Raw genomic sequence first — 25,104 nt, forward strand, 5'->3', positions numbered from 1 at the left:
CATTTCCTGCTTCCATCTCATGGCAACACAGGCCCCAATGACATGAAGCTGTTGATTTAGTGCCAGTCTGCTCCCAGGTTCACTCTGAACCTCTTTCCTCAGCTCAAACTGACTGTCCATCATGTGTGCCGTCGGTTTCCTCACTATCATCGCCCTGTCACCCAGAGCTTGCCTCCTCTTCTCCAGATGTTCACATGTTCCCGTCATTCCTACTATACAGCTCCATCTTTTGGGCAGCTGGTTTGTGATGGAAAGTGATGCCAACAGCATGGGTTCAATTCCTCCACCAGCTGAGGTGACGAAGTAGGTTCGTCCCTCTCAATGTCTCCACCTGCCTTTGGTACGTTGACTCTCAGGTTAAATCACCTCGAGCCTTCTGTCTCTAATCAGAGGGTAGCCCTTGGGTCCTCTGGGATTATGGCATATTTCCCAACAATATAATCTCACAAGTTACTGCAGTATGAAGTTCATCCCCATTTTGTTGTCCTTTGCACAGTTTGAATCTCCATTGAATTACACCGCCAAATTGTTTCTGTAAAGGATGATCCTCAGTGATCCCAGCACTAATCCCTGAGGAACTGTTTTTGTTGTTTTGTAACCAGCTTGCTTTCCATCCTGTTCCTTGTCCCCTGCCTCCACGTGTATTTAGATTACTTTAGATTACTTACAGCGTGGAAACAGGCCCTTCGGCCCAACAGGTCCACACCGACCCTTCGAAGCGCAACCCACATTTTACCCCTTCACCTTACACTACGGGCAATTTAGCATGGCCAATTCACCTAACCTGCACATTTTTGGATTGTGGGAGGAAACCGGAGCAGCCGGAGGAAACTCACACAGACACCCATGCAGAATTATTTCAATAAAGAACTTGTTAATCCTCATGTACCCAGCTCCCATATATTAGCCCAGTCAATAATGTCCCACACACAGAGATCTACAAACCATCATCTTGTCCTGAAGCGATCACTTTGATTTTCCTTTCACCGCTTTCTTTGGAATCTGTTTTTGATGATCAAATGGAAAATGAGTGTGAAATGTTCACAATTGATAAGTGTGTCCCTGTCACATGTTGCTTTTTGCTCACACTCACACATTGCAGCAGCCACTGAATGGCTCAGCTCACCATCAGCAGCATTCCCATCGCTCGAAGGGCCAGCTCAGGGTTAGATTGGGGTCGGCTCATTTCACCAAGAAATTGCGGGTGAGGTAGTCTCACTTAAAGTTTACACTCAGATTTTTTCGGGAATGTGTGTAATTCATTTTCCTCCAGCTTAAAGCCGAACCCCTCATTCCCTTTATCCTGAAATTTCTGAATCCTGGAAATCCCTCTCTCCCGAACTGCACTGAGTGGTCCCAAGCCACGTCTTAAAATATATAAAGCTGGAGAAATTCCTAGGACTGGATCAGGTGTTACCCAGAACTCTGTGGAATGCTCAGGAAGTGATTGCTGACCCCCTTGCTGGGATACTTGCATCATTGAGAAACGTGGTAAGGAAACTATAGACCGGTGAGCCTGATGTCAGTGGTGGATGGGTTATTGGAGGGCTCCTGAGGGACAGGATTTACATGTATTTGGAAATGCAAGAACTGACTCGAATGAGTTCACATGGCTTTGTGCATGGGAAATCATGTCTCACTAACTCAAATGAGTTTTTGAAGAAGTGACAAAGAAGATTGATGAAGGCAGAGCGGGAGATGTTGTCTGTATGAAGATCAGTAAGGCATTTGACAAGGTTCCATATGATAGACTGGCTAGCAAGGTTGGATCACAAGGAAATCTAGCCATTTTGATATAAAATTGGCTTGAAGGTAGGAGACAGACGGTGGTGATGGTAAGTGAGGCCAACAGCGTGGGTTCAATTCCTCCACCAGCTGAGGTGACCAAGTAGGTGCCTCCCTCTCAACGTCTCCAACTGCCTTCGGTATATTGGCTCTCAGTTTAAAGCACCTCCAGTCGTCTCTTTCTAGTGAGCGAGTAGCCCTTTTGGGTCCTTTGGCAACCTCCCCAATAATATAATCTCAAAAGTTACTGCAACATGAATTTTATGCACATTTTGCCCCCCCCCCCCACAGTCTGAAATTCCATCTAATTTCTGACACTAAATTGTTCTGTAAATGGTGACCAACAGTGATCCCAATGTGGAACATCATCTCCCACATTGACACCAGTCTGTGTAACGTGCTTTTACCCCCCACTCTGTGTTTGCTGTTTTGTAACCAGCTTGTTCTCCATCCTGCTCCTTGTCCCCTGCCTCCACATGTATTTGAATCATTTCAATAAAGAGCTTATTAATCCTCATGGACCCAGCTCCCATATATTAGCCCAGTCAATAATGCCCCACACAGAGAGATCTACAAACCATCATCTCGTCCTGAAGCGATCACTTTGGTTTTCCTTTCACTGCTTTCTTTTGAATCTGAAATGGAAACGGGTTTTTGATGATCAAATGGAAAATGAGTGTGAAATGTTCACAATTGAAAAGTGTGTCCCTGTCACATGTTGCTTTTTGCTCACACTCACACATTGCAGCAGCCACTGGATGGCTCAGCTCACCATGTGCCACATTCCCATCACTGGGAAACTGCACGTTGATCCCCAGCGTCTCCAGTGTGAGTGTGAGTCTCACTTCCTGTTCGGGACAGAGACTGTCCTGAACCCACATTCCCTGGTCTCCTGGATGTTCCGATACAGGAACAGTGAGCTGAGTACGGACTCTGGGCACTAAGCTATGGATTTCCACCCAAGGCAAATGAATCCAAACAGCTTCCCAGAATCATTAGCGCAATCATCACAAGATAATTCAGCAGTGATTGTTAGAAACAGGGACAGATTAAAATAGAAATATCAATACCTTGAGCCTCTGAGTGACTTGTTCTTTGTGCAGAATCTGGAATAGAAAAAAACAGATTTTCAGTTTCCCAATCTCAGTACAGCCTCTGTGTTCCATTGTCAGAACAGTTTTAAAACTGTCCCTCCTGTTTTAATGATATTTAAATCTGTAATGGTGATGTGTTGTTGAAAGATGGGGATAAATACCTTTAGTATCAGGTGCACTCTCATTCTCCGCTGAGTCTGAAACAGAGGGAACAGGATTTCAGCTTCCAGAGCACAATCTCTGATATCCAAATGCTTTGCAATGATCCCCCTCCCACTGTAAACCCTCCCCCCTCACTCAGCACTTGGGCAGGGGACACCATCAGAATCGAGCTTTAGTTGGAAATGCACACAGTATTTCGAGGCGAGCGGCAGGCCTTTCAATCCAATACTGTCTGCTGGGATTTACCTGCTACACAATTTCCTTTAAACACTCTCCATTCTTCTCTTCCTTTTCTATGGTGTGTTTAGCCAGCTTCTTGTTAAATCTGTTGATATTATTGACCTTAATCGCTCTGACTGGGAGCGAGATCCACATTCTGATCATTCTCTGGATCAACACATTTCTCTGAATTCTGTCTTGCATTTATTACACAAAATGTTGTATTTGATGTTTCCACAGGAACAGATATCAAGCCCCCTGTCACCATATTAAGGTGTAATTTGTTGGTTGAGTCCTCAGTCAGGACACACTTTAGTCCTCAGTCTCTCAGCTACAATCTTCACTGAGCCCCTGAAGCTGGGCCCTGACTTTGTTCTGTCTTGTTATTGCACCCATCCACGTCTGCATCACTCCTCATTATTATCCAGCCCCTGTTCCTCTCTTCATGGTGTGTCCCAGGTTCCTGTTCGATCGAACAAAGCCAATCTCACAACTGGTTTGTAGTTGCTTCCTTTCAATTTCAATGAAACCTTCCTGTCAAATAATGTTCCCCGGGCCCTCTTCCGAATCCTCCAGACCAGATTGAACCCATTGTTTAACTTTCATTCCCTGCTGCCATCTCATGGCAACACAGGCCCCAATGACATGAAGCTGTTGATTTAGAGCCAGTCTGCTCCCAGAATCTTCACTCTGAACCTCTTTCCTCAGCTCAAACTGACTGTCCATCAAGTGTGCCATCGATTTCCTGATTGTCATCGCCCTGTCACCCAGAGCTTGCCTCCTCTTCTCCAGATGTTCACATGTTCCCCTCATCCCTACCATATAGCTCCATCGGCTGGGCAGCTGGTTTGTGATGGAAAGTGATGCCAACAGCGTGGGTTCAATTCCTCCACCAGCTGAGGTGACGAAGTAGGTTCCTCCCTCTCAATGTCTCCAACTGCCTTTGGTATGTTGACTCTCAGGTTAAACCACCTCGAGCCTTCTGTCTCTAATCAGAGGGTAGCCCTTGGGTCCTCTGGGATTATGGCATGTTTCCCAACATTATAATCTCACAGTATGAAGTACTGCAGTATGAAGTTCATCCCCATTTTGTTGTCCTTCGCACAGTTTGAATCTCCATTGAATTACACCGCCAAATTGTTTCTGTAAAGGTTGATCCTCAGTGATCCCAGCACTAATCCCTGAGGAACTGTTTTTGTTGTTTTGTAACCAGCTCGCTCTCCATCCTGTTCCTTGTCCCCTGCCTCCACGTGTATTTAGATTACTTTAGATTACTTACAGCATGGAAACAGGCCCTTCGCCCAACAGGTCCACACCGACCCGTTGAAGCGCAACCCACCCAGACCCCCTACATTTTACCCCTTCACCTAACACTACGGGCAATTTAGCATGGCCAATTCACCTAACCTGCACATTTTTGGATTGTGGGAGGAAACCGGAGCACCCGGAGGAAACTCAGGCTGACACCCATGCAGAATTATTTCAATAAAGAACTTGTTAATCCTCATGGACCCAGCTCCCATATATTAGCCCAGTCAATAATGCCCCACACACAGAGATCTACAAACCATCATCTCGTCCTGAAGCGATCATTTTGATTTTCCTTTCACCGCTTTCTTTGGAATCTGAAATGGAAACGTGTTTTTGATGATCAAATGGAAAATGAGTGTGAAATGTTCACAATTGATAAGTGTGTCCCTGTCACATGTTGCTTTTTGCTCACACTCACACATTGCAGCAGCCACTGAATGGCTCAGCTCACCATCAGCAGCATTCCCATCGCTCGAAGGGCCAGCTCAGGGTTAGATTGGGGTCGGCTCATTTCACCAAGAAATTGCGGGTGAGGTAGAGTCTCACTTAAAGTTTACACTCAGATTTTTTCGGGAATGTGTGTAATTCATTTTCCTCCAGCTTAAAGCCGAACCCCTCATTCCCTTTATCCTGAAATTTCTGAATCCTGGAAATCCCTCTCTCCCGAACTGCACTGAGTGGTCCCAAGCCACGTCTTAAAATATATAAAGCTGGAGAAATTCCTAGGACTGGATCAGGTGTTACCCAGAACTCTGTGGAATGCTCAGGAAGTGATTGCTGACCCCCTTGCTGGGATACTTGCATCATTGAGAAACGTGGTAAGGAAACTATAGACCGGTGAGCCTGATGTCAGTGGTGGATGGGTTATTGGAGGGCTCCTGAGGGACAGGATTTACATGTATTTGGAAATGCAAGAACTGACTCGAATGAGTTCACATGGCTTTGTGCATGGGAAATCATGTCTCACTAACTCAAATGAGTTTTTGAAGAAGTGACAAAGAAGATTGATGAAGGCAGAGCGGGAGATGTTGTCTGTATGAAGATCAGTAAGGCATTTGACAAGGTTCCATATGATAGACTGGCTAGCAAGGTTGGATCACAAGGAAATCTAGCCATTTTGATATAAAATTGGCTTCAAGGTAGGAGACAGACGGTGGTGATGGAAAGTGAGGCCAACAGCGTGGGTTCAATTCCTCCACCAGCTGAGGTGACCAAGTAGGTGCCTCCCTCTCAACGTCTCCAACTGCCTTCGGTATGTTGGCTCTCAGTTTAAAGCACCTCCAGTCGTCTCTCTGTAATGAGCGAGTAGCCCTTTTGGGTCCTCTGGGATTACGGCAACCTCCCCAATAATATAATCTCAAAAGTTACTGCAATATGAATTTTATGCACATTCTGGCTCCCCCCCACAGTCTGAAATTCCATCTAATTTCTGACACTAAATTGTTCTGTAAATGGTGACCAACAGTGATCCCAATGTGGAACATCATCTCTCACATTGACACCAGTCTGTGTAACGTGCTTTTACCCCCCACTCTGTGTTTGCTGTTTTGTAACCAGCTTGTTCTCCATCCTGCTCCTTGTCCCCTGCCTCCACGTGTATTTGAATCATTTCAATAAAGAGCTTGTTAATCCTCATGGACCCAGCTCACATATATTAGCCCAGTCAATAACGCCCCACACAGAGAGATCTACAAACCATCATCTCGTCCTGAAGCAATCACTTTGATTTTCCTTTCTTTGCTTTCTTTGGAATCTGAAATGGAAACGGATTTTTGATGATCAAATGGAAAATGAGTGTGAAATGTTCACAATTGAAAAATGTCGCCCTGTCACACGTTGCTCTTTGCTCACACTCACACATTGCAGCTGCCACTGAATGGCTCAGCTCACCATGTGCCACATTCCCATCACTGGGAAACTGCACGTTGATCCCCAGCGTCTCCAGTGTGAGTGTGAGTCTCACTTCCTGTTCGGGACAGAGACTGTCCTGAACCCACATTCCCTGGTCTCCTGGATGTTCCGATACAGGAACAGTGAGCTGAGTACGGACTCTGGGCACTAAGCTATGGATTTCCACCCAAGGCAAATGAATCCAAATAGCTTCCCAGAATCATTAGTGCAATCATCACAAGATAATTCAGCAGGGATTGTTAGAAACAGGGACAGATTAAAATGGAAATATTGATATTTTGAGCCTCTGAGTGAGTTGTTCTTTGTGCAGAATCTGGAAGAGAATTTCACAGGAGAGCCTCTGTGTTCCATTATAAGAGTAGTTTTAAACCTATCTTTCCTGTTTCAATGATATTTAAATCTGTAACTGTGAGATGTTGTTGAAAGATGGGAATACGTACCTTCGGTATCAGGTGCACTTTCATTCTCCGCTGAGTCTGAAACAGAGGGAACAGGATTTCAGTTTCCAGACAACACATTCCAATATCTGAATGGGTTTCAATGAGCCCCGTCCCACTGCAAATATCCCCACAGTCTTCACTTGAGTAGGGTACAGCTCCAGATATGAGTTGAAGCTGAATATGAGATCATTACTTAATACATGTAACACCTTTATTACAAAATTAATGGAGCCTAAAGCAGGAAGTTAGAAGACAGTATCTTAACATCTGTCCGAGGGAAATTGTTGGAAGTAATTCTTTAAAACAGTACGTTCCGAAAGGTCAGAATAATGCCAGCAGTGTTACTGTGTACATGGAGGATATGCAGCCCATTGTGTCTGCACACCTCTCCAAATGACCAGCATGGCTTCAAGTCCTTCTCCTGCCTTTTCCCATTCACCTCACACATTCTTCTCTATTTTAGTTATCATCCACTGAATGTTTTAGGGCGAGACACCAAAGTCTTGACACGTTTAACAAATTATTTGGAGTGTATTGAGGGAGAACCATGTGCTGTGGATAATGGGGAGGTGCTGGATGTGCTGTTACTGGGATTTTACAGGCAGATGATAAGCTGCAACATCAAAGGTCATTGTGGAAAATAAATGCCCATGATGGGGGTTCACATGGTGGTGCAGTGGTTAGCACTGCTGTCTCACAGCATCAGGGACCCGGGTTTGATTCAGGCTTTGGGTGACTGTGTGGAGTCTGCACATTTCCCCCATGTCTGCGTGGGTTTCTGCCGGCTGCTCCAGTTCCCTCCCACAGTCCAGTGCTGTGCAGACCTGGAAAATTAGCTGATGTAAATATAGGGATCACGTGGGATGCTCTTCAGAGGATGTGTACAGAACTGATGGACCAAATGGCCTCTTTCTGCACTCTAGGGATTCTATGATCCAATGTCGGACGTATCAATGTCAAACAAGAAAGAGAGGCCCATCATAAATGGGTCATTTCAGGTTGGTATGATGTAATGATGAGTGGTAAGAACAGGGATCAGTGCTGGAACCTGAATTTTTTACAATTTTTAGAAAGAACTTGGATGGAAGGAGGGATGAGATGGTGATGAAATTTGCTGCTGAGTTACAAATGTTTAGGAGAGGGATTTGCAAAATGGATGTGACAAAGGAAGAAAGGGATAAAGGGAGGTTCATGAATGTGCAAAGAGTAGACAAATGGAGCATATTTGAGAAAATCTGAAATCGTCCATTGTGGCAGAAAAAATATTAAAAAAGGACATGATGTCGGTGGTGAGAGATTGCAGAGCTCTGAGCTGCAGAGGGATCTGAGTGTCCGTGTGGATAAATCAAAAAAATGTTGGTGCGGCTGTACAGCAAGCAATTAGGAAAGACGACAGAATGTCCTCCTCATTTATTGTAAGAGAAATTGAACACAAATGTCAGGTTAAAATCCAAAATATATTGGAGAAACTCAGCAGGTCTAGCAGTATCTGTGGAGAGAGAAACAGAGCTAAAGTGTTGAGTCTAGTCTGACTGATCTCCAGAACTCCATTTCCCTCAATTCTATTTCTCTGTCCAAAACTGCTGTCAGACCTGCTGAGTTTCTCCAGGAATTTCTATTTGCTGTTTTGTAACCAGCTTGCTCTCCATCCTGCTCCTTCTCCCCTGCCTCCACGTGTATTTGAATCATTTCAATAAAGAGCTTGTTAATCCTCATGGACCCAGCTCCCATATATTAGCCCAGTCAATAACGCCCCACACAGAGAGATCTACAAACCAACATCTCGTCCTGAAGCGATCACTTTGATTTTCCTTTCACTGCTTTCTTTGGAATCTGAAATCGGAACAGATTTTTGATGATCAAATGGAAAATGAGTGTGAAATATTCACAATTGAAAAGAGTGTCCCTGTTACACGTTGCGTTTTGCTCACACTCACACATTGCAGCAGCCACTGAATGGCTCAGCTCACCATGAGCTGCATTCCCATCACTCAAAGGGCCAGCTCAGGGTTGGATTGGGGTCAGCTCATTTCACCAGGAGACTGTGGGTTCAATCCCAGTGTCTCCAGGGTGAGTGTGAGTCTCTTACTGCCCGAGGCTGAGACTGTCCCTAAGATGGTTTTTCAGATACAGGAACAGTGAGCCAAGCACTGATTCGAGGCTTTGAGCTTTGGCTTTCCATTCTTTGAGCTTTGGAAGCATTAGCAGTGATTGATAGAAACAGGGAGAGATTGAAATAGAAACATCGATACCATGAGCCTCCGAGTTAATCGTTATTTGTGCAGAATCTCAGAAGAGAATTTCAGTTCCCCAATCCCAGGAGAGCCTCTGGGTCCCATTATCAGAAAAGGTTTAAACCTGCCTCATCTGTTTTAATCTATTGAAATCTGTAACTGTGATGTGTTGTTGAAAGATGGGGAAAAGTACCTTTAGTATCAGGCCCACTCTCATTCTCTGCTGAGTCTGAAACAGAGAGAACAGGATTTCAGTTTCCAGTCCGCACAATCTGATATCTGAATGGTTTACAATGATCCCCCCCGCCCCCCCCAACCCCACCACTGCAAACTGACCCCACACTCATCACTCGGGTAGGGGACAGCTCTTGATATGAGTTGAAGCTGAATATCAGACCATTACTTCGTGAATGTAACTCTACTATTCCAAAATTAATGGATCCTGAGAGCAGAAACTTAGAGGACAGGGTCCTTACATTTGTCAGAGGGAAGTTGTTGGATGCAACTGTTTAAGACGTGAAACCTGGACACTTGGAAAAGGTCAGGATAATCCCAAAAGTGTTACTGCGCACATGGAACGTATCCAGCCCATTGTGCCAGCACACCTCTCCAAAATACCAACATGGCTTCGAGTCCTTCTCCTGCCTTTTCATATTCGCCTCGCACATTACTGTCTGTTGAAATAATCATCCCTTGAGTGCTTTCGGGAGAGTCAAGGTCTTGAGACAGGGAAATGATGTTTAACAAATTAATTGGAGTGTGTTGAGGGAGAACCGAGTGCTGTGGATAATGGGGAAGTGCTGGATGTGCTGTTACTGGGATTCCAGAGGCAGGTGATAAGCTGCAACCTAAAGGTCTTTGGAACTGAGAAGCTCATGTTAGGGGTGGCACGGTGGGTTGTTGGTTAACACTGCTGTCTCACAGTGCTACGGACCTGGATTTGATTCTGACCTAGTGTGTCTCTCTGTGTGAAGTATCCACATTCTCCCTGCGTCTGCTTGGGTTTCCACTGGGTGTTCCGTTTTTCTCCCACAGTCCAACGCGGTGTGGGCTAGGCCGAATCGGCACAGTAAGTACGGGGTAGGGTGGGATACTGTTCAGACTCAATGGGCGAAGAGACCTCTTTCTTGACACGAGGGATTCTCTGATCCTTGGTAGGAGGTAACATACTGACCTCGATAGACATTTGGCTCAGGAAGTTGAAATATTGTGCCAATGTAAATGGGTCATTTCAGGTTGGTATAATGTAATGATGAGTGGTATACCACAGGGATCAGTGATGGAACCTCAACTTTTCACAATTTTTAGAAACGACTTGGATGGAGGGAGGGATGAGATGGTGATGAAATTTGCTGCTGAGTTAAAAGCGTTTAGGAAAGGGAGTCATGGAATGAACATAACAAAGGAAGTTACAAATCACACAACACCAGGTTATGGTCCAACAGGTTTGTTTGGAAGCACTAGATTTCAGCATGTTGCTCCTTCATCATTGACACCTGAAGAACAACCACCTGATGAAGGAGCAGTGCTCCGAAAGCTAGTGCTTCCAAATAAACCTGTTGGACTATAACCTGGTGTTGTGTGATTTGTAACTTTGTCCACCCCAGTGCAGCAGGGTTCTGAGATACAGAGGGATCTAAGTGTCGATGTGGATAAATTAAAAAATGATGGTGCGATGGTGCAGCAGGTAAATAGGAAAGAGAACACAATGTTCTCGGGAAAGGTGAAGGGAATTGAGCATAAATGTCTGGATAAATACCAAAACTTATTGGAGAAACTCAGCAGGTCTGGCACATTCTGTGGAGCAATAAACAGAGCAGAATGTGTTGAAACCCATCGGAGTGTTCTTCATTATCCTATTTCCCTCAATTCTATTTCTCTGTCCATAACTGTTGTCAGACCTGATGTGTTTCTCCAGGAATTTCTATTTGCTGTTTTGTAACCAGCTTGCTCTCCATCCTGCTCCTTGTCCCCTGCCTCCACGTGTATTTGAATCATTTCAATAAAGAACTTGTTAATCCTCATGGACCCAGCTCCCATATATTAGCCCAGTCAATAACGCCCCACACACAGAGAGATCAACAAACCATCATCTCGTCCTGAAGCAATCACTTTGATTTTCTTTTCACCACTTTCTTTGGAACCTGAAATGGAAACGGGTTTTTGAAGATCAAATGGAAAATGAGTGTGAAATGTTCACAATTGAAAAGTGTGTCCCTGTCAGATGATGCTTTTTGCTCACACATTGCAGCAGCCACTGAATGGCTCAGCTCACCATCAGCTGCATTCCCGTCGCTCAAAGGGCCAGCTCAGGGTTGGATTGGGGTCAGTCATTTCACCAGGAAACTATGGGTTGAATCCCGGAGTCTCCAGGGTGAGGGAGAGTCTCACTTATAGTTTACACTCAGATTTTTAAGGAATGTCTGTAATCCACTTTCTTCTATCTAAAGTCAAACTCCTCACTCCCACTATCCTGAAACCTCTGAATCCTGGAAATCCCTCCCGAACCACACTGGGTGGTCCCAAGACACACTTTAAAATATTTAAAGCTGGAGAAATTCCCAGGACTTGATCAGACAAACCCCAGAACTCAGTGGGATGCTCAGGAAGTAATTGCTGACACCCTTGCTGGGATATTTGTATCATTGATAGTCACATGTGAGATGCCAGGGGACTGGTGGATGGGTATCGTACTGCCATCGTTTAAAAAGCTGGTAAGGAAATGCCAGAAAACTATAGACCGGTGAGCCTGATGTCAATGCTGGGTGAGTTATTGGAGGGGAGCCTAAGGGATAGGATTTACATGTATTTGGAAAGGCAGGGACTGATTAGGGATATTCAATGTGGCTCTGTGCGTGGGAAATCATGTCCCACTGTCTTGATTGAGTTTTTTGAAGATGTGACAAAGATGATTGATGAAGACAGAGCGGGAGATGTTGTCTGTATGAAGATCTGTAAGGCGTTCAACAAGGCTCAGTTTGGTAGACTGGTTAGCAAGGTTAGATCACATGGAATACGGGGACAACTTGTCATTTGGATACAGAATTGGATTGAAGGTAGGAGACAGAGGGCGGTGGTGGGGAGCTGCTTTTTGGACTGGAGGCCTGTGACCAGTGGTGTGCCACAAGGTCCGGTGCTGGGCTCACTGCTTTTCCTCATTTATATCAATCGTTTGGATGTGAATATAGGAGGTAAAGATACTAAATGTGCTGGTGAGATCAAATTGGTGGTGTAGTGTGACGATCCTGTGGTGTATTGCTGAACAAAGGGACCTGGGGGGAGTGAACAGAGTTCCTTGAAATTTGGAGTTGCAGGCAGACAGGATAGTGAAGGCGGCATTTGGTATGCTTGCCTTTATTGGTCAGTGCGTGGAGTGTAGTGATTGGGAGGTCATGTTGTGATTGTACAGGACATTGGTTGGGTCACTTTTGGTATGCTGTGTTCAATTCTGGTCTGCCTTCTAGAGAATGATGTTGTGAAACTTGAAAGGGTTCAGAAAAGATTTACAAGGATGTGGCCAGGTTTGGAGGGTTTGATCTATAGGGAGAAGCTGAATAGGGTGGGGTTGTTTTCTCTGGATTTTCGGAGGGTGAGGGTTGATGTTAGAGAGGTTTATAATAATATGAGGGACATGGATATGTTGAATAGACAAGTTCTTTTCCTCAGAGAAGGGATTCCCAACCTAGAGGGCATAAGTTTAATGTGAGAGGGAAAAGATGAAAAAGGGACCTAAGGGGCAACTTTTTCACTCAGAGATTGTTACGTGTATGGAATGAGCTGCCAGAGGAGGTGGTGGAGGTTAGTACAATTGCAACATTTCAAAGGCATTTGGATGGGTGCATGAATAGGAAGGGTGTAGGGAGGATATGGAGCCAATGCTGGCAAATGGGATTAATTAATTTGGGATATCTGTTGGCATGGATGAATTGGACCGAAGGGTCTGTTTCTGTGCTGCACATCTCAGTGACTCGAACAGTTACAAATGAAGAAGGCAGCTCACCACCACTTTCTCACGGAACACCGAGGATGGGCAATAAATACTGGGCCAAGTCTGCGACATCGGTGACCCATGGAGAATATAACGTTAATCCGATAACAAATAAGAATGTCTCGTAATGGTTCATCAAAACTGATGAAGACCCTCAGTTTTGTGTCATCAACAGGTTTTGAAATTGTCTTTCAGATTCCCCAGTCCAAGTTGTTTCTGTAAATGGTGACCAACAGTGATCCCAAGCAATGATCCCAATTGAACACCACTCCCCACACTCATCCCAGTCTGAGTAATGTGCTTTAAGCCACACACTGTGCTTCGTAACCAGCTTGCTCTCCATCCTGCTCCTTGTCCCCTGCCTCCACGTGTATTTGAATCATTTCAATAAAGAGCTTGTTAATCCTCATGGACCCAGCTCCCATATATTAGCCCAGTCAATAATGTCCCACACAGAGAGATCTACAAACCATCATCTCGTCCTGAAGCAATCACTTTGATTTTCCTTTCACTGCTTTCATCGGAATCTGAAATGCAAACAAGTTTTTGATGATCAAATGGAAAATGAGTGTGAAATGTTCACAATTGATAAGTGTGTCCCTGTCACATGTTGCTTTTTGCTCACACTCACACATTGCAGCAGCCGCTGAATGGCTCAGCTCACCATCAGCTGCATTCCCATCACTCAAAGGGCCAGCTCAGGGTTGGATTGAGGTCAGCTCATTTCACCAGAAAATTGTGGGTTGAATCCCGGAGTGTCCAGGGTGAGTGTGAGTCTCACTTCCTGCCCGGGGCTGAGACTGTCCTGAAGCTGCACTCTCTGGCCTCCTTGCTCTTCAGGGCCAGGGACAGTGAGCCGAGAACTGAAACTGGGCTCTGAACTTTGCCAAGGCCAATGGATCACCAGGTATGTCCTGTCATCTAAGACCACACAGTTCCAGGCCAAACACTGTCCCGTCAGTCGAAACTCAATCATCGGTGAAGTGTCATCAATACTGTATCAAGCAGCACGTGCTCAGCAAATCCCACTCAGTGACGCCCATTTTGGGTTCTGCCAGGACCACTCAGCTCCTGACCTCATTACAGCCTTGGGTCAAATATGGACAAAGTGCTGTATTCCAGAGGGGAGGGGAGAGGGACAGCCTTGCCATCAAGGCTGCATTCAACCAAATGTGGAGCCCGACCAAATCTGGGGGCAATGGGTGTTGCGGGCAAACCCTCCAGTGGTTAGAGTACAAGCTGGCACACAGGAAGATGACAGTGGTTGTTGGAGGTCAGTTATCTCAGCTCCAGGACAGATCTGCAGGAGTTCCTCAGGGCAGTGGCCTTGGCCAACCATCTTATGCTGCTTCATGACTGACCATCACAAGGTCAGAAGTGGGAATGTTTGCTAAGGATTGCAGGATATTCGGCCCAATTCATGACTCCTCAGATACTGAAGCAGTGCCTGTACAAATGCAGCAGGTTCTGGACTGTATCCAGGTTTGGGCGACAAGTGGATGCTGACAGTTGCACCACACAAATGACAGGCAATGACCATCTCCAATTGGAGGGAATCCAATCACCGCCCCTTGGCGGCACACGTCAGGAATCTGGTGGAATATTCCCCACTTGGCTGGATGAGTACAGTTCCAAAAATACTCAAGATGCTCGACATTATCCAGGATAAACCAGCCTGGTTGATTGGTACCATATCCACAAACATTCACTTCCTCTGTCACCAATGCTCAGTAGCAGCGATGAGTACTCGCTACAAGATGCACTGCAGAAATTCACCAAAGATCCTCAGGCAGCACCTTCTAAACCCATGACCACTTCCATCTCGAGGCACAAAGGGAGCAGTTACATGGGAACACCACCCTCTGTATATTCCCCTTCAATCCACTCACCATCCTGACTTGGATATATATCGCCATTCCTTCAGTGTCATTGGCTCAAAACCCCGGATTCCCTCCCAGAGGACATTTGGATCTATCTCCAGCATATGGACAGCAGCGGTTCATAAAGGCAGCTCACCCCCACCTTCTCAAGGGCTGACTGGGGATGGGCAATAACTGCTAGCCCAGCCAGGGACACACATGGCCCCTGAGAGAATAATAAGAAGATTCAAGAAGGTAAAAATCTAAACACATCTCCAGTGTTAATGCAATTGTCAATGGATTAATCAGCAATTATGTGGTAGATATCGGGACAGGTTAAAATAGAAATATAGACCCCTTGAGTCTCCACGTGACTGGCTTTTTATGAAGAATCATGAACAGAAAGAAGAGAATTTCAGTTCCCCAATCCCAGGAAAGTCATTGCGTCTTGAGCTTGGAACTGCTTCTCCTGAGAATTTGATTCAATTTTCCCCTCAGCCTCCACACGCACAAACTGAGCTCTCATCTAAAGTATAGTTCACACTCACACCGTGATTCCTAGCTTTGGATTAGGCAATTGTTCACTCACTGGAATTGTGGTTGTTTCTGTTCCACTTTGCAATCTCATCCGATCCTGAAACAGAAAGAAGAGAGTAAGTGTTGCCCACTGAAGATTATATTTGAAAGAGAAAGATTTGAGAACTGATGACATCATTGATTACACAGTAATTGGGGGGAAAGGGGCAGGGAGTGAGGGATTGTGTATGTCCCACACTGACCCCATGCTGACCTCTCCTGGGTGATGGGACCAGTTTGGCTCGGACTTTGTTCCTGAGACATCACCTCAGGGTTCAAATAATCCAGGATCTCAATCCAGAACCTGGACTGGATCTGGAGGGGCCGTCCGGGTCTGCGCTGGGATTGGATTGGAATCAAGTAGCAGCAGACACGAACCCCATTTGGAAGAAACAGTGACCAGTCAGACTGTGGTCTCTGATTAATTCCTGACTCGGGATGATGTGATACTGAAATCTCTGTGAGGTACCTGCTGTCTCTGCAGAGTGACTCTCCTTCTGGGAGAATCAGGGATAGAATGAAGAGAATTCCAGCTCCTCAATCCAAGGAGAGTCTCTGTGTCCCATTATCAGAATTATTTGAAAAGCCCTTGTTTTAATGATATTTACATCTGTAACTGTGACGTGTTGTTGAAAGATGGTGATAAATACCTTTAATATCAGGCTCACTCTCATTCTCCGCTGAGTCTGAAATAGAGGGAACAGGATTTCAGCTTCCAGAGCACACATTCTGATACCTGAATGGTTTTCAATGATTCCCTCCCACTGTAAACCCTCCCCCCTCATTCAGCACCCGGGCAGGGGACATCTCCAAAATCGAGCTTCAGTTGGAAATGCACACAGGTTTTCGAGGAGAGAGGCAGGCCATTCAATCCAGGACTCTCAGCTGGGATTGACCTTCTACACAATTTGCTTTAAACCCTCTTCATCCTTGTTTTCCCCAGTTTGTGTGCTTTTCCAGCTTTTTATTAAATCTGTTGATATCATTGACCTCAGTCGCTCTCTCTAATCATTCTCTGAATAAACACATTTCTCTGAATTCTGTCTTGCATTTATTACACAAAGTGTTGTATTTGGTGTTTCCACAGGAACAGATATCAAGCCCCTGTCACCATATTAAGGTGTAATTTGTTGGTTGAGTCCTCAGTCAGGTCACACTTTTGTCCTCAGTCCTTCAGGAAGGGCTCATGCCCGAAACGTCAATTCTCCTGCTCCTTGGATGCTGCCTGAACTGCTGCGCTTTTCCAGCAACACATTTTCAGCTCTGATCTCCAGCATCTGCAGTCCTCACTTTCTCCTTCTGTTCGATAGAACAAAGCCAATCGCACAACTGGTTTGTAGATCCTTCCTTTCACTTTCAATGAAACTTTCCTGTCAAATAATGTTCCCGGTAATCTCCTCCGAATCCTCCAGACCAGACTGAACCCATTGTTTAACTTTCATTCCCTGCTGCCATCTCATGCAACCACAGGCCCCAATGACATGAAGCTGTTGATTTAGTGCCAGTCTGCTCCCAGAATCTTCACTCTGAACCTCTTTCCTCGGCTCAAACTGACAGTCCATCAAGTGTGCCGTCGGTTTCCTGATTGTCATCGCCCTGTCACCCAGAGCTTGCCTCCTCTTCTCCAGATGCTCACATGTTCCTTTCATCCCTACCATACAGCTCCATCGGCTGGGCAGCTGGTTTGTTATGGAAAGTGAGGCCAACAGCGTGGGTTCAATTCCCCCACCAGCTGAGGTGACCAAGTAGGTCCTTCCCTCTCAATGTCTCCAACTGCCTTTGGTATGTTGACTCTCAGGTTAAAGCACCTCCAGTCGTGTCTTTGTAATGAGCGAGTAGTCCTTGGAGCCTCTGAAATTATGTCAATTTCCCCAATAATATAATCTCACAAGTTACAGCAATATGAAGTTCATCCCTTGTCTCCGGCCCCTCTTAAATTTTGAAATTCCACCCAGTTTCTGACACCAATTTTTTTTTCTCCAAATGGTGATCTACAGTGATCTGTGCATTGATCCCTGAGAAACACCACTTCCCACATTTCTCCCAAATCTGTGTAAATCGCTTTCACCCCCCTCCACTCTGTGTTTGCTGTTTTGCAACTATCCTGCTCCTTGTCCCCTGCCTCCACGTGTATTTGAATCATTTCAATAAAGAGCTTGTTAATCCTCATGGACCCAGCTCCCATATATTAGCCCAGTCAATAACACCCCACACAGAGAGATCTACAAACCATCATCTCGTCCTGAAGCAATCACTTTGATTTTCCTTTCACTGCTTTCTTTGGAATCTGAAATGGAAACGGGTTTTTGATGATCAAATGGAAAATGAGTGTGAAATGTTCACAATTGAAAAGTGTGTCCCTGTCACATGTTGCTTTTTGCTCACACTCACACATTGCAGCAGCCACTGAATGGCTCAGCTCACCATGAGCCACATTCCCATCACTGGGAAACTGCAGGTTGAACCCCATAGTCTCCAGTGTGAGTGTTAGTCTCACTCCCTGCCCGGGACTGAGACTGTCCTGAACCCACATTCCCTGGTCTCCTGGCTGTCCCGATACAGGAACAGTGAGCTGAGTACGGACTCTGGGCTCTGAGCTATGGCTTTCCATCCAAGGCCAATGAATCCAAACAGCTTCCCAGAATCATTAGTGCAATCATCACAAGATAATTCAGCAGTGATTGTTCAAAGTTTGTGCGAAGATTTGTAGCTCGGGTGCTCGTTGCTGTGGTTCTGTTCGCCGAGCTGGAAGTTTTTGTTGCAAACGTTTCGTCCCCTGGCTAGGCGACATCATCAGTGCTTGGGAGCCTCCTGCGAAGCGCTTCTTTGATGTTTCCTCCGGTGTTTATAGTGGTCTGTCCCTGCCGCTTCCGGTTGTCAGTTTCAGCTGTCCGCTGTAGTGGTTGGTATATTGGGTCCAGGTCGATGTGTTTGTTGATGGAGTTTGTGGATGAATGCCATGCCTCTAGGAATTCCCTGGCTGTTCTCTGTCTGGCTTGCCCTATGATAGTAGTGTTGTCCCAGTCGAATTCATGTTGCTTGTTGTCTGCGTGTGTGGCTACTAAGGATAGCTGGTCGTGTTGTTTCGTGGCTAGTTGATGTTCATGTTTGCGGATTGTTAGCTGTCTTCCTGTTTGTCCTATATAGTGTTTTGTGCAGTCCTTGCATGGTATTTTGTACACTACATTAGTTTTGCTCATGTTGGGTATCGGGTCCTTCATTCTGGTGAGTTGTTGTCTCAGCGTGGCTGTTGGTTTGTGTGCCGTTATGAGTCCTAGGGGTCGCAGTAGTCTGGCAGTCAGTTCCGAGATGCTCCTGATATATGGTAGTGTGGCTAGTTCTTTTGGTTGTGGTATGTCCTCGTTCCGTGGTCTTTCTCTTAGGCATCAGTTGATGAAGTTGTGCGGGTATCCGTTTTTGGCGAATACCTTGTATAGGTATTCCTCTTCTTCTTTTTGCAGTTCTGGTGTACTGCAGTGTGTTGTGGCCCTTTTGAATAGTGTCCTGATGCAGCTTCGTTTGTGTGTGTTGGGGTGGTTGCTTTCATAGTTCAGGACTTGGTCTGTGTGTGTGGCTTTCCTGTATACCCTTGTAGTGAATTCTCCGTTCGGTGTTCTCTGCACCATCACATCTAGGAATGGGAGTTGGCTATCCTTTTCTTCTTCTCTCGTGAATCGGATTCCTGTGAGTGTGGCGTTGATGATCCGGTGTGTTTTTTCTATTTCCGTGTTTTTAATGATTACAAACGTGTCATCGACATATCTGACCCAGAGTTTGGGTTGAATTTGTGGTAGGACTGTTTGTTCTAACCTTTGCATAACTGCCTCTGCTATGAGTCCCGAGATTGGTGATCCCATGGGTGTTCCGTTGATTTGTTCGTAAATCTGGTTGTTGAATGTGAAGTGTGTTGTGAGGCACAAGTCCAGTAGTTTAAGTATGCCGTCTTTGTTGATAGGTTCAGCGTCCTGTTTTCTGTTCTGTATGTCCAGTAGGTTGGCTATTGTTTCTCTGGCTAGGGTTTTGTCAATCGAAGTGAACAGTGCCGTTACGTCAAATGATTGTTAGAAACAGGGACAGATTAAATTGAAATATCAATACCTCGAGCCTCTGAGTGACTTGTTCTTTGTGCAGAATCTGGAATAGAAAAAAACAGATTTTCAGTTTCCCAATCTCAGTACAGCCTCTGTGTCCCATTATCAAAACAGTTTTAAAACTGTCCCTCCTGTTTTAATGATATTTAAATCTGTAACGGTGATGTGTTGTTGAAAGATGGGGATAAATACCTTTAGTATCAGGTGCACTCTCATTCTCCGCTGAGTCTGAAACAGAGGGAACAGGATTTCAGCTTCCAGAGCACATGCTCTGATATCCAAATGGTTTTCAATGATCCCCCTCCCACTGTAAACCCTCCCCCCTCACTCAGCACTTGGGCAGGGGACACCATCAGAATTGAGCTTTAGTTGGAAATGCACACAGTATTTCGAGGAGAGAGGCAGGTCATTCAATCCAATACTGTCTGCTGGGATTTACCTGCTACACAATTTCATTTAAACACTCTCCATTCTTCTCTTCCTTTTCTATGGTGTGTTTAGCCAGCTTCTTGTTAAATCTGTTGATATTATTGACCTTAATCGCTCTGACTGGAAGCAAGATCCACATTCTGATCATTCTCTGAATAAACACATTTCTCTGAATTCTGTCGTGCATTTATTACAGAAAGTGTTGTATTTGTTGTTTCCACAGGAACAGATATCAAGCCCCCGTCACCATATTAAGGTGTAATTTGTTGGATGAGTCCTCAGTCAGGTCACACTTTAGTCCTCAGTCGCTCAGCTACAATCTTCACTGAGCCTCTGAAACTGGATCCTGACTTTGTCCTGTTTTGTTATTGCACCCATCCACGTCTGCATCACTCCTCATTATTATCCAGCCCCTGTTCCTCTCTTCATGGTGTGTCCCAGGTTTCTGTTCGATCGAACAAAGCCAATCTCACAACTGGTTTGTAGTTGCTTCCTTTCACTTTCAGTGAACCCTTCCTGTCAAATAATGTTCCCCGGGACCTCCTCCGAATCCTCCAGACCAGATTGAACCCATTGTTTAACTTTCATTTCCTGCTTCCATCTCATGGCAACACAGGCCCCAATGACATGAAGCTGTTGATTTAGTGCCAGTCTGCTCCCAGAATCTTCACTCTGAACCTCTTTCCTCAGCTCAAACTGACTGTCCATCAAGTGTGCCGTCGGTTTCCTCACTATCATCGCCCAGTCACCCAGAGCTTGCCTCCTCTTCTCCAGATGTTCACATGTTCCCCTCATCCCTACCATACAGCTCCATCGGCTGGGCAGCTGGTTTGTGATGGAAAGTGATGCCAACAGCATGGGTTCAATTCCTCCACCAGCTGAGGTGACCAAGTAGATTCGTCCCTCTCAATGTCTCCAACTGCCTTTGGTATGTTGACTCTCAGGTTAAATCACCTCGAGCCTTCTGTCTCTAATCAGAGGGTAGCCCTTGGGTCCTCTGGGATTATAGCATGTTTCCCAACAATATAATCTCACAAGTTACTGCAGTATGAAGTTCCTCCCCATTTTGTTATCCTTTGCACAGTTTGAATCTCCACTGAATTACACCGCCAAATTGTTTCTGTAAAGGTTGATCCTCAGTGATCCCAGCACTAATCCCTGAGGAACTGTTTTTGTTGTTTTGTAACCAGCTTGCTCTCTATCCTGTTCCTTGTCCCCTGCCTCCACGTGTATTTAGATTACTTTAGATTACTTACAGCGTGGAAACAGGCCCTTCGGCCCAACAGGTCCACACCGACCCGTAGAACCACAACCCACCCAGACCCCCTACATTTTACCCCTTCACCTTACACTACGGGCAATTTAGCATGGCCAATTCACCTAACCTGCACATTTTTGGGTTGTGGGAGGAAACCGGAGCACCCGGAGGAAACTCACGCAGACACCCATGCAGAATTATTTCAATAAAGAACTTGTTAATCCTCATGGACCCAGCTCCCTTATATTAGCCCAGTCAATAATGTCCCACACACAGAGATCTACAAACCATCATCTCGTCCTGAAGCGATCACTTTGATTTTCCTTTCACTGCTTTCTTTGGAATCTGAAATGGAAACGTGTTTTTGATGATCAAATGGAAAATGAGTGTGAAATGTTCACAATTGATAAGTGTGTCCCTGTCACATGTTGCTTTTTGCTCACACTCACACATTGCCGCAGCCACTGATTGGCTCAGCTCACCATGAGCAGCATTCCCATCGCTCGAAGGGCCAGCTCAGGGTTAGATTGGGGTCGGCTCATTTCACCAAGAAATTGCGGGTGAGGTAGAGTCTCACTTAAAGTTTACACTCAGAGTTTTTAGGGAATGTGTATAATTCATTTTCCTCCAGCTTAAAGCCGAACCCCTCATTCCCTTTATCCTGAAATTTCTGAATTCTGGAAATCTCTCTCTCCCGAACTGCACTGAGTGGTCCCAAGCCACGTCTTAAAATATATAAAGCTGGAGAAATTCCTAGGACTGGATCAGGTGTTACCCAGAACTCTGTGGAATGCTCAGGAAGTGATTGCTGACCCCCTTGCTGGGATACTTGCATCATTGAGAAACGTGGTAAGGAAACTATGGACCGGTGAGCCTGATGTCAGTGGTGGATGGGTTATTGGAGGGCTCCTGAGGGACAGGATTTACATGTATTTGGAAATGCAAGAACTGACTAGAACGAGTTCACATGGCTTTGTGCATGGGAAAGTGAGGTCTGCAGACGCTGGAGATCAAGGCTGAAACTTTATTGCTGGAACAGCACAGCAGGTCAGGCAGCATCTAGGGAACAGAAGATTCGACGTTTCGGGCACATGCCCTTCCTCAGGAATGAGCAGAGAGTGTTCAGCAGGAGAAGATAAAAGGTAGGGAGGAGGGACTTGGAGGAGGGGCATTGGAAATGTGATAGGTGGAAAGAGGTCAAGGTGAGGGTGATAGGTCGGAGTAGGGTGGAGGCGGAGAGGTCAAGAAGAAGACTGCAGGTCAGGAAGGCGGTGCCGGGCTGGAGGGATTCGGCTGAGACAAGGTGGGGGGAGGGGGGATGAAGAAACTGGTGAAGTCCAAGGTCATCCCCTGTGGTTGGAGGGTTCCCAGTCGGAAGATAAGACGCTCCTCCTCCGACCGTCGCGTTGTTGTGGTTTGGCGGTGGATGAGTCCAATGACCTGCATATCCTCGGTGGAGTGGGAGGGGGAGTTGAAATGCTGTGCTACAGGGTGATTGGGTTGGTTCGTCCGGGTGGCCCAGAGGTGCTCTCTGAATCGCTCCGCAAGTAGGCGGCCTGTCTCCCCAATATAGAGGAGGCCACACCGGCTGCAGCGGATGCAGTAGATAATGTGGGTGGAGGTGCAGGTGAATCTGTGGCGGATATGGAAGTGGGGCCTTGGAGAGAAGTGAGGGGGGAGGTGTGGGCGCAAGTGTTGCACCTCCTGCGGTTGCAAGGGAAGGTGCCGGGAGTGGAGGTTGGGTTGGTGGGGGGTATGGATCTGACAAGGGAGTCGCGGAGGGAGTGGTCTCTACGGAAAGCTGATAGGGGAGGGGAGGGAAATATATCCTTGGTGGTGGGGTCCGTTTGGAGGTGGCGGAAGTGACGGCGGATGATGCCCTTGAGCCCCGCCCCTCCAACCGCCACCAGGACAGAACCCCACTGGTCCTCACCTACCACCCCACCAATCTCCATGTACAGCGCATCATCCGCCGTCACTTCCGCCACCTCCAAACGGACCCCACCACCAAGGATATATTTCCCTCCCCTCCTCTATCAGCTTTCCGTAGAGACCACTCCCTCCGCGACTCCCTTGTCAGATCCATACCCCCCACCAACCCAACCTCCACTCCCGGCACCTTCCCTTGCAACCGCAGGAGGTGCAACACTTGCGCCCACACCTCCCCCCTCACTTCTCTCCAAGGCCCCAAAGGAAACTTCCATATCCGCCACAGATTCACCTGCACCTCCACCCACATTATCTACTGCATCCGCTGCAGCCGGTGTGGCCTCCTCTATATTGGGGAGACAGGCCGCCTACTTGCGGAGCGATTCAGAGAGCACCTCTGGGCCACCCGGACGAACCAACCCAATCACCCTGTAGCACAGCATTTCAACTCCCCCTCCCACTCCACCGAGGATATGCAGGTCATTGGACTCATCCACCGCCAAACCACAACAACGCGACGGTCGGAGGAGGAGCGTCTTATCTTCCGACTGGGAACCCTCCAACCACAGGGGATGACCTTGGACTTCACCAGTTTCTTCATCCCCCCTCCCCCCACCTTGTCTCAGCTGAATCCCTCCAGCCCGGCACCGCCTTCCTGACCTGCAGTCTTCTTCTTGACCTCTCCGCCTCCACCCTACTCCGACCTATCACCCTCACCTTGACCTCTTTCCACCTATCACATTTCCAACGCCCCTCCTCCAAGTCCCTCCTCCCTACCTTTTATCTTCTCCTGCTGAACACTCTCTGCTCATTCCTGAGGAAGGGCATGTGCCCGAAACGTCGAATCTTCTGTTCCCTAGATGCTGCCTGACCTGCTGTGCTGTTCCAGCAATAAAGTTTCAGCTTTGTGCATGGGAAATCATGTCTCACTAACTCAATTGAGTTTTTGAAGAAGTGACAAAGAAGATTGATGAAGGCAGAGCGGGAGATGTTGTCTGTATGAAGATCAGTAAGGCATTTGACAAGGTTCCATATGATAGACTGGCTCGCAAGGTTGGATCACAAGGAAATCTATAGCCATTTTGATATAAAATTGGTTTGAAGGTAGGAGACAGACGGTGGTGATGGAAAGTGAGGCCAACAGCGTGGGTTCAATTCCTCCACCAGCTGAGGGGACCAAGTAGGTGCCTCCCTCTCAACGTCTCCAACTGCCTTAGGTATGTTGGCTCTCAGTTTAAAGCACCTCCAGTTGCCTCTCTGTAATGAGCGAGTCGCCCTTTTGGGTCCTCTGGGATTATGGCAACCTCCCCAATAATATAATCTCAAACGTTACTGCAATATGAATTTTATGCACATTTTGCCCCCCCCCCCCACAGTCTGAAATTCCATCTAATTTCTAACACTAAATTGTTCTGTAAATGGTGACCAACAGTGATCCCAATGTGGAACATCATCTCCCACATTGACACCAGTCTGTGTAACGTGCTTTTACCCCCCACTCTGTGTTTGCTGTTTTGTAACCAGCTTGTTCTCCATCCTGCTCCTTGTCCCCTGCCTCCACGTGTATTTGAATCATTTCAATAAAGAGCTTGTTAATCCTCATGGACGCAGCTCCCACATATTAGCCCAGTCAATAATGCCCCACACAGAGAGATCTACAAACCATCATCTTGTCCTGAAACAATCACTTTGATTTTCCTTTCTTTGCTTTCTTTAGAATCTGAAATGGAAATGGATTTTTGATGATCAAATGAAAAATGAGTGTGAAATGTTCACAATTGAAAAATGTCTCCCTGTCACACGTTGCTTTTTGCTCAC

The 25,104-nt window shown here is 46.3% G+C and overlaps 1 protein-coding gene across 6 annotated transcripts in view; it reads right to left on the minus strand.

Moving 5' to 3' along the window:
• The window catches only part of LOC122542090 (uncharacterized), a 164,394-nt gene that overhangs the window by 32,377 nt on the left and 106,913 nt on the right, over positions 1 to 25,104 (minus strand). For all 6 annotated transcript variants that reach the window (XM_087978196.1, XM_087978195.1, XM_087978201.1 and 3 more), the window contains 18 exons: positions 24,950 to 25,006; positions 21,646 to 21,702; positions 19,863 to 19,898; positions 19,678 to 19,713; positions 17,810 to 17,866; positions 16,230 to 16,265; positions 15,593 to 15,637; positions 13,615 to 13,671; positions 11,244 to 11,300; positions 9,350 to 9,385; positions 8,699 to 8,755; positions 6,923 to 6,958; positions 6,268 to 6,324; positions 4,829 to 4,885; positions 3,041 to 3,076; positions 2,856 to 2,891; positions 2,364 to 2,420; positions 946 to 1,002 (listed from right to left, as the gene is read on the minus strand). In XM_087978196.1, the coding sequence (XP_087834322.1) occupies positions 946 to 1,002; positions 2,364 to 2,420; positions 2,856 to 2,891; positions 3,041 to 3,076; positions 4,829 to 4,885; positions 6,268 to 6,324; positions 6,923 to 6,958; positions 8,699 to 8,755; positions 9,350 to 9,385; positions 11,244 to 11,300; positions 13,615 to 13,671; positions 15,593 to 15,637; positions 16,230 to 16,265; positions 17,810 to 17,866; positions 19,678 to 19,713; positions 19,863 to 19,898; positions 21,646 to 21,702; positions 24,950 to 25,006 (867 nt within the window). The remainder of the gene's footprint in view (positions 1 to 945; positions 1,003 to 2,363; positions 2,421 to 2,855; positions 2,892 to 3,040; positions 3,077 to 4,828; positions 4,886 to 6,267; positions 6,325 to 6,922; positions 6,959 to 8,698; positions 8,756 to 9,349; positions 9,386 to 11,243; positions 11,301 to 13,614; positions 13,672 to 15,592; positions 15,638 to 16,229; positions 16,266 to 17,809; positions 17,867 to 19,677; positions 19,714 to 19,862; positions 19,899 to 21,645; positions 21,703 to 24,949; positions 25,007 to 25,104) is intronic.

Source organism: Chiloscyllium plagiosum, unplaced genomic scaffold, assembly GCF_037043375.1.
Source record: "Chiloscyllium plagiosum isolate Xiang-an unplaced genomic scaffold, Cpla_swu_hap1 HiC_scaffold_33, whole genome shotgun sequence".
NCBI classification, from domain to species: domain Eukaryota; kingdom Metazoa; phylum Chordata; class Chondrichthyes; order Orectolobiformes; family Hemiscylliidae; genus Chiloscyllium; species Chiloscyllium plagiosum.